General features: G+C 49.4%; 1 protein-coding gene and 1 long non-coding RNA gene across 2 annotated transcripts; one reads left to right on the top strand and one right to left on the bottom strand.

Moving 5' to 3' along the window:
* Positions 1-414: 414 nt before the first annotated feature.
* On the bottom strand, positions 415-1,867 carry LOC139034303 (nascent polypeptide-associated complex subunit alpha, muscle-specific form-like). The gene is made up of 2 exons (XM_070464754.1): positions 785-1,867; positions 415-693 (listed from the first exon to the last, which is right to left on the bottom strand). The coding sequence occupies exons 1-2, from the start codon at positions 1,865-1,867 to the stop codon at positions 415-417; spliced, it is 1,362 nt and encodes a 453-aa protein (XP_070320855.1).
* A 44-nt stretch (positions 1,868-1,911) lies between these two features.
* On the top strand, positions 1,912-7,018 carry LOC139034302 (uncharacterized). Its single transcript, XR_011486701.1, has 3 exons — positions 1,912-2,103; positions 2,888-3,098; positions 4,333-7,018. It is a non-coding gene; the product is annotated as an uncharacterized lncRNA (long non-coding RNA).
* Positions 7,019-8,489: the final 1,471 nt, after the last annotated feature.

Below are 8,489 nucleotides of genomic sequence, written 5' to 3'. Positions count from 1 at the left end.
AGGTTGATAGAAATGATGCTTTTTCAGCTTGGAAGGCATTCGTCATCAGACCCTAAGCTGATGAATAAGGGGAGGGAGGGAAGCAGAGAGGAAGCTATGGACGCTGGTGCTGTTGGACAACGTCTCACGTGCGTCGTCACGACCTGACGCTGGAGGGAGGACTCCCGTGCAGTGACTCCACGGGGAGAGGAGCACTGCAAGCTCAGGCCTGGAGGGCAGGGGCAGTGACTTTCAAATGTGTGCACCCTGTGACATCAGAACAACGCTTAGCACATAAAAGACACTTGAAAGTTATCTCTTTGGTGAACAAATACATAAGAATGTTTTCTTTGAAAACTCTGTTTCGAAAACTATAGAAATTAACCAGGGACAACTCTATTCTGTTCTGAGCATACTGAACACCAAGACTCTATGTCATCTCTGTGTGAGCGGCGAGCGGGGCCGGCGGGGGGCGGGGGGCGTGTGGGCGGCAAGCCGGGCGTGCGCCTGCGCGGGGGGCGTGCGGCCGGGGAGCGCGTGCCGGCGTCGGGGGTTGTGAGAGCCGGGAGCGCGGCCCGGCGCACTGGGGCGAGGGCGGCGGGTGAGCGGCGAGCCGGGCCGGCTGGGAGCGGCCGGAGGGGTGCTTGTGAGCGTGGAGCGTGAGCCGGGCCGGCCATGGGCGGGGGGCGTGTGAGCGGCGAGCTGGGCGTGCGCCTGCGCGCGGGGGGGGGGGGGGGGGGGCATGCGGCCGGGGAGCGAGTGCCAGCGTCCTGGTCGTGAGAGCGCGGAGCGCGGCCCGGCGCACTGGGGCGTGTGAGCAGTGAGCCGGGCGGCAGGGGGCGGGGAGAGGGGTGCGTGTGAGCGGCAAGTCGGGCAGGCGGGGGGGCGGGGGGCGAGTGAGCGGAGAGCCGGGCGTGCGCCTGCGCGGGGGGCGTGCGGCCTGGGAGCGCGTGCCGGCGTCCGGGGTCGTGAGAGCGCGGAGCCCTGGTCCGGCGCACTGGGGCGAGGGCGGCGTGTGAGCTGCGACACGGACCGGCAGGGAGCGGCCGGACGGGTGCGTGTGAGCGTGGAGCGTGAGCCGGGCCGGCCATGGGCGGGGGGCGTGTGAGCGGCGAGCTGGGCGTGCGCCTGCGCGGGGGTGGGGGGGGGGCATGCGGCCGGGGAGCGAGTGCCAGCGTCCCGGTCGTGAGAGCGCGGAGCGCGGCCCGGCGCACTGGGGCGTGTGAGCTGTGAGCCGGGCGGCCGGGGGCGGGGAGAGGGGTGCGTGTGAGCGGCAAGTCGGGCAGGCGGGGGGCCGGGGGCGAGTGAGCGGAGAGCCGGGCGTGCGCCTGCGCGGGGGGCGTGCGGCCTGGGAGCGCGTGCCGGCGTCCGGGGTCGTGAGAGCGCGGAGCCCTGGTCCGGCGCACTGGGGCGAGGGCGGCGTGTGAGCTGCGACACGGACCGGCGGGGAGCGGCCGGACGGGTGCGTGTGAGCGTCGAGCGTGAGCCGGCAGCGTATGAGCGGCAAGCCGGGCCGGCGGTGGGCGGGGGGGGTGTGAGCGGCGAGTTGGGCGTGCGCCTGCGCGGGGGGCGTGCGGCCGGGGAGCGCGTGCCGGCGTCCGGGGTCGTGAGAGCGCGGAGCGCGGCCCGGCGCACTGGGGCGTGTGAGCTGTGAGTCTGGCGGCCGGGGGCGGGGAGAGGGGTGCGTGTAAGCGCAGAGCGTGAGCCGGCAGCGTGTGAGCGGCAAGTCGGGCCTGCGGGGTGCGGGGGGCGTGTGAGCCGGATAAGGGGCTCCGTCCATGGGACACGCTGGCCGGCGCCCAGGGGCTCTGTGAGCCAGGCCTGCAGCGAAGGGGGTGTGTGAGCCGGAAATGGGGCCCTGGGAGCCGGGAGTGCAGGCGGTCACCATCTGGCCTGAGAGGCGGGCAGCTGGGGGTTGAATCCGGGCCCCCTCCGCGTGGGTCTGGCGGGGCGCCCATAGAAAGCTAGGAGGCTCCAGCGGTGGGCTTGGCCGGTGCGTGCGTCCTGCCGCCACCGGGCTGCTTATTGTTTTTAGTTTGAAGACAGTGACAATATCCTGATTTTCCTACCCTACACTTTGGGTTCCGAAGTGACTTTTATCTAAAAATTACTGCATAATGCCAGGTCAGTCTATAGCCAAATGTTTGTGTCTCTTCCTTCGGTTCTTCTGGGGAGAAGAAGTTTAGAGAGTACAGTTGATTTACAACATTGTGTTAGTGTCAGGGGTGCAGCAAAGTGAATCACTTATGTGTATATATGTATATCTGCTCTTTATAAAAACACTTTTTCCATATGGGCTGTTACAGAATGTTGAGTTCCCTGTGCTATAGAGTTGGTCCTCGTTATCTATTTTAGAAACAATAGTGTGTAATGTGGCCTGTGTGAGTCCCAGTCTCCCAACAAGTGTATGTTTCTTTGGTACCTGTGCATGTGTAAAAGTGCTAGAGAGGATCAGAGCGAAACAGGCTGAATTGTGGTGTTTACCCCTTGGGCCTTGAAAAGATAGTTCTTGAAACTTGAAAGTATTACTGCATTTGGATTGTCTAGTTGATCTGCAAGGAACATTTCAAGAGACACAAAGCATGGGGGGGGTAGTGATAAATATGTGGGCTTATGACGACAGCAGTTTGCTTTAGTGATGTTTTAATAAGGGCTTCCCTGGTCGCCCAGTTGGTAAAGAATCCGCCTGCAATGCAGGAGACTACTATAACTACTATAACATTGAGTCCACATTAATTTTATAATTCAGATTTAATTCATGTCACATTGACGATGATTATTTTCAAGTTCCGATTTTCTTATTTTCACATTTAAAATCGCTCTCTGAATTACTGACTCAAAACTAAATGGAACAAATATTATTCAGGTTATAATCATTAAAAAAAGAATCTTTTTAAATTTGACTTAGATACAAGCAGCATCTGAAGAAAATTTACAGCAGTTCCAAGAGGAGCATATTGCTTCCATAAGAAGTCAGATGGAACTCAGAATTAAAGACTTGGGATCTGAACTCTCCAAGATGAAAACTTTTGAAGATTCTAATAAAGCAGAGTTGGAAAAATATAAGCAACACTACCTAGAGGAACTAAAAGAAAGTCATTGGAAAAGAAACTAGACAAGTAAGTCAAAACCCAGAATCACAGAAAATATATTTAGTCCATTAATTTGTGTCTGAAGCCTAATTTTTATAGAGCCAGGTTCCTGAGATTAGTAGGAAGTGAAAGCTAATTAGATAAACACTGCTAGAGGGCACCCTAAGAAAAATGAGTATTAAGATATCCTTGTAAGTTTTCCTACACTAAGTAAAAGCATGCTTGTGAAATCAGGGAATATTCACACAGGGGTGAAAGGCAGGGTAATTCACAGAGTGGCTGACGCTGGCATGGTGACCTGACTGAGGGGTTGTATGGAGGCTGGAAGGGGCAGATCCCACCTGCAGTGCCAAGTCCAGGCTTCCGGGCCTCTGAAAGCAGAGCACTCCTAGGACGCCTTTCCTAAGCCCAGAGAGCACAGCAAAGGAGCCGGGACCCGAGGAGGCGTTCTGCTAGTCGATGCCCCAAATAAGCACACACAAGGGAAGCACAGGTGCTCCCAGAGAGGGTTCAGGGCTGTGGGACTTGATGCTGCCGTGTGGGGTGTGGCTTCCGGGGAAGGAGCTCGCTGGGGTCAGTCTCCCTGCATGGGGAGCGCCGTGCCTCTCCCTCTAAAACATACACTGAACGCTGTTTAGAGTTTTTGGCATTTTAAATGAGACCCAAATTTGTCTTTGGATATTTATTTATTTTGGACCATCAAAAAGAGGTGCTGACGTAGGCCCTTCGTAGAAGTGAAGTAAAGTAAGGTGAACTTTGGAAAAGCAGGGGATACTTGTCATTGTTCCTGGGGCTGTTTTAGCTCTCTTCAGTCTCACCCACTGACTTTCTCATCCTCCCCTTGAGATTGTGGCTTGAGGTGATTCCTCAGAGCCAAGTGCTTAATTTCTCTGAGGTCATGAGTGACACGTATGTACAAGGGTGGTGAGAGGAAGCACTTGAACGTGGCTTTGTGGGAGGTGTGTTTCTTCATCCCTGAACGGTTTCCTGGCGGCAGGCGTGTCCCAGAGGCAGCAGGTGTCACTGTGAGCCCACCTCCCTTTCTCTCTGACGCCCTTTCTCTCCTCTCCCAGCTGTGACTTGTTACCTGAGGAGCCCCAGACACACGTGTGCTTCTTTAGAACAAGGTCACAGCTGTCACTGTTTCCAGCAGGTCTACTCTGTTTTCAGTGTTCACACAGGGTAATGGAAATTATGGCAGCTTACAAACTCAAGTATTTAGGGAAGCGTGAATGAAATCAGTGCTTTCCATCTTCCCCAGGGCTAAGGAAAGTCTGGCAGAGATCAGCACCAAACTTGAGGTGGAGAAGCAGCAGAACAGATCTTTACTCAGCACTCCTAGCAGCACGCCAGTCCTGGAGCCCTCTTCTGTTGGAAATTTCAATCCTACTTCAGGACTCAATGCAAATCTTATTTCAAGAGCAAACGTAGGGTTTTCTACCTCAATTCCACGCCGTTCAAATGACAGCGTGGAGACTTACTTGACCAAGGTTAGTTCTTTTCTTTTTTTCACTGGGTTTCAGATTTCTGATATAAATGATCCTTATTTTTAATTTGGTGAACTTCTGAGTTTTTTTTTTTTTGAGTTATGCACACTAAGTAAAACCATAATCAACTGTGATAATCAAGGAGACATTTAATGATTTTTTTTGTGCTAGATCTCTCGTTTTTAAGAGATACTTCTTTAATTCTTAAATTTCTTGAAAAGCTGCATTGAAATTCTACTTTAGAAATGAAATCTTATTGTCTAGTAACAAAAGTGTACTTTCAGATGTTTGATTTACTTTCTAATTGATTTCACTTTGGCAGTGGTTCACAATCATTTCCAGGCTCTGCTGCTCCCACCACAGTTTTTCTACCCCTAAGTGTAAGTGACTGGCATCTAAACACTAACCACATATGGGTGTTTTTTATTTGAAAGGAATCCTAGATAAATCCTTTTTATGAATTAAACAAACTTGTGATACATAATCAAAAGATTAATTTCTGGTTTTAGGTTAACATTTTTTGTTTTTTTCTTATACAAGAGTACAACTTTAATTGCTATTTTACTTACAGAATTTTGGTTTAAATTTCTAAAACATATCTTGCTGAGCATTTGTAGAATGTTTCTAAGTTTGTAGTTAAATCAAATATTTAAAACTTGTAAATGAAGCTCACTTTTGTCTCTGTCTTGACATCACCTGGATGAATGATGACTGAGATAGCAATGAAGGGGAGTCTTTAAATTGCAGCTAGTTTTCATTGTGAAATCATTGTGATTAAAATATCCATTTCAGTCAGTGCACACGGGTTTATGGTTTTGATGGTGTTTCCATGATGTTGGTGATGCAGAGAAAAGCAGCCCTTGTTAAATGCAGTCTCAACCTGTTTTCCCATTTGGCTTCTTGCCATCATAGAGCAATCTAAGGTTTCTTCGACAGCACTGGAGCTACGTTGGGTCTTAGTACTTGAGAGCCATGAACCTGGAGGACGTGCTTTAGCTGCGCAGTCACAGCGGGCCTCCAAACACTTCATCCCAAGTCAGAGACTTGCCCACGCAGACACAGGCCTAAGAGGAGGAAGTGAAGGCTTGACCCCCGTCCCAGGGGTGGGCTGCCTACCACAGACTCAAGTTCACGGTGCTGTGGGCACATACATCTTTTCAAAGAAGAGATTGGGAACCAAGCAAGCACTTCTTAGTTCCTTCTCCCAAACTCACCCATTAGGTAAATCTCTCTTCTCATGAGGAGGGTAGGAGTATAAGTGCTCCCCTTGAAACTTCAGGCTGAGGAAATGAAGTTCAACTGCAATTTCTGACCAGATTTAGATTATAGTTGAGATTACACTCATGCTTTTTGTATATACCAACTAATGATGAGAGCTTGGATAGAAGTATGCTAAACAGTAAAGAGAGATCTGTTGTGTGTTTTAAATTTTGGTCCTCAATAACCCAAAATGTGGATAATTCATTGCTGAGTCATTTTAGCAAGCCAGGTTTTATCTAGAGGAACTGAACATCCTTTTAAGGTTGAATCTCTTCACGTTTGGCCTGCTTGATTCGACTAAAGATTCTCTCCTTCAAGTTCCCTGTCCTCTGTTTAAAAAATACGTATGCTTTCTAAATTAACTGTATCGACTGCCACAAATAGGAATTTGATATTGATTTATTCTTGTTCATGCATTTAAAACACATAATTTACTTCGAAAGTCATGTCACACCACAAGCATTATTGAACTGTATAACAAGGTTTTACATGTTCATTTTGTCTATGTTATAGTTAAAAATCTATGTGTTTTTTCCTTAATCTGAGAAAGTAGCTGTCCTAGGACTCTGGACTCAGTCAGAAGGACATGGCCTTTGTTACTTCTTTTGTAGAATTAGGAACTTTGACTAAATCAATGACTCTCATACCTTACAAAAAGATTCTTTTTTTCCCAAAGAAAGGAACCTTTCTTTTAAAAAAGAAAACTCTGCAGGGAACCGTGTTACATAAAAGGGAGACAAGCATAGAGCCTTGTAGCTGAAGAGCGGCCAGAGGCCCTGCAGCTGTGGCTTCTCTGTTCCCCAACCCTGCAGTGACCCCTGTGGGACCTTCCCCGTCTATGGGACACAGTTCAGAAACACACTTAGGAGAGAATCCCTCTGGCTAAACATCTTCAGAATCCAAACTTGCTGGTACGCTGGTTCTTGTGTGTAAATTTTCTCACCTTTCTGTCTTTTCCTTAAATGGAAAAGTTTGAAGAAAATCACAGATGTGTTGTTCTCCTTCTTAACATTCGACTTCAGACTTCTTCCTCCATTTGAACATGATTTGAACGTGGCAGGCGGATTCTTAACCACTAGACCACCAGGGAGGTGCACACGTTCATTTAAAACAGTGCCTGGGAACTCCCTGGTGGGCCAGTCATTAGGGATCTGGGCTTTCACTGCCAGGGGCCCTGTTCAATCCCTGGTTTGGAAATTAAGATCCCACAGTCTGGGGAAAACAAACCAAAAAAACAAACCGGAAACAAAAAAACAGTGCCTATAGTTGTGTTGGTCATCTTACCTTAGAAGGAAGAGTATTTCCCCCCCCCTGACAGAATCAATAAAAGTGGTCTCATTTTGAATGAGAAAAAAAAATCTAGCCTGGAAAGATTCCTGAGTTGGTTCTTGGGCAGAAACAAATGAAGAGCCACCTCAAACCCCTCCCTGCTGGCCCCGGGGCTTCGAGGTGCGTCTGCCTCCCGTTGCTTCCCCCAGAGCCCCTGAGGCCGGTGCTGCCGGCAGGGCTGCTCCTGGGGCGAGGAGGGCCCTGCCTCACCCCCGCCCCGCCCGGCTCGGTCCCTTTCCCTCTACTGCTTTTTCTTCATGGGCTTCAGACTCGGGGGTGGCAGCTCCCCTGGTGGTCCAGTGGTTAAGACGCCATGCTTCCACTGCAGGGGGAGCTTGTTCCATCCCTGGCTGGAGAACTAAGATGCCAATGCCATGCGTGGTGTGGCCAGGAAAAAAAAAATCGGGTGTGATTTTGAGCGCTCATGTCATAGCCCCTCTTGATATCACCTAGAATTGTATTCGAGGGCTAGGTGAGTAAAAGGCACATTTGTGAAAATCAACACTGGTTAAAACAGCATAAACAGGTTATCTGGTTTCCTTGATGTGTTTTATCCTGGCCCTTTGTCCTTTTGTGAGCTGTGATGGGAGAGGACACAGAAACACAGTCAAATGGTATCAGTTAAAACAGCAGCACACTCAGCCATCAGATTCCCTCCTGTTTTTTTGTTTTTTGCCGTTAACTCTACACAGCTTGTGGGATCTTAGTTCCCCAACCAGGGATTGAACCTGGGCTCTTGGCAGTGAGAGTGCAGAGTCCTAGCCACTGAACCACCAGAGAACTCCCAAATCCCCACCTGTTTGATGGCTCAAAGGAAAGCTGATAAGTATTATCAAAGACACAAAAGAAATCTGAGATTGGATCAAACAAAATGGCCATTTCATTCTGCTCCCAGGTAGTCAAGGTTTTTGTTGTTGTTGTTTTTTAATATTTACTTATTTAGCTTCACCAGTCTTCCCTGCGACATGCGGGAACTTTAGTTGGGGCATTCGAACTCTTAGCGGCATGTGAGATCTAGTTCCGTGACCAGCAGTGGAGCTGGGTCCCCTGCATTGGGAGCTTAGAGTCTTAGCCACTGGACTACCAGGGAAGTCCCTCAACAAGTATTTTTGAGCACTTATTATGTGCTAGACAATATGTAGAAGCTCAGAAGGTAAAATGAAAGCAATACAATATCTCTGTGAAATGAAAGCTATGCAAGAATATTCTTTCTAGTATTGATCCACATGGCAAAAGTCTGGACACAGCCTTTTCAATATGAGATTAGTTAAGGTCCATATAGTCAAAGCAGTGGTTTTTCCAGCAGTCATGTAAGGATGTAAGAGTTGGATCATAAAGAAGG

Source organism: Odocoileus virginianus, unplaced genomic scaffold (genome assembly GCF_023699985.2).
Source record: "Odocoileus virginianus isolate 20LAN1187 ecotype Illinois unplaced genomic scaffold, Ovbor_1.2 Unplaced_Contig_302, whole genome shotgun sequence".
NCBI classification, from domain to species: domain Eukaryota; kingdom Metazoa; phylum Chordata; class Mammalia; order Artiodactyla; family Cervidae; genus Odocoileus; species Odocoileus virginianus.
This window is presented reverse-complemented; position numbering and strand designations above follow the sequence as displayed.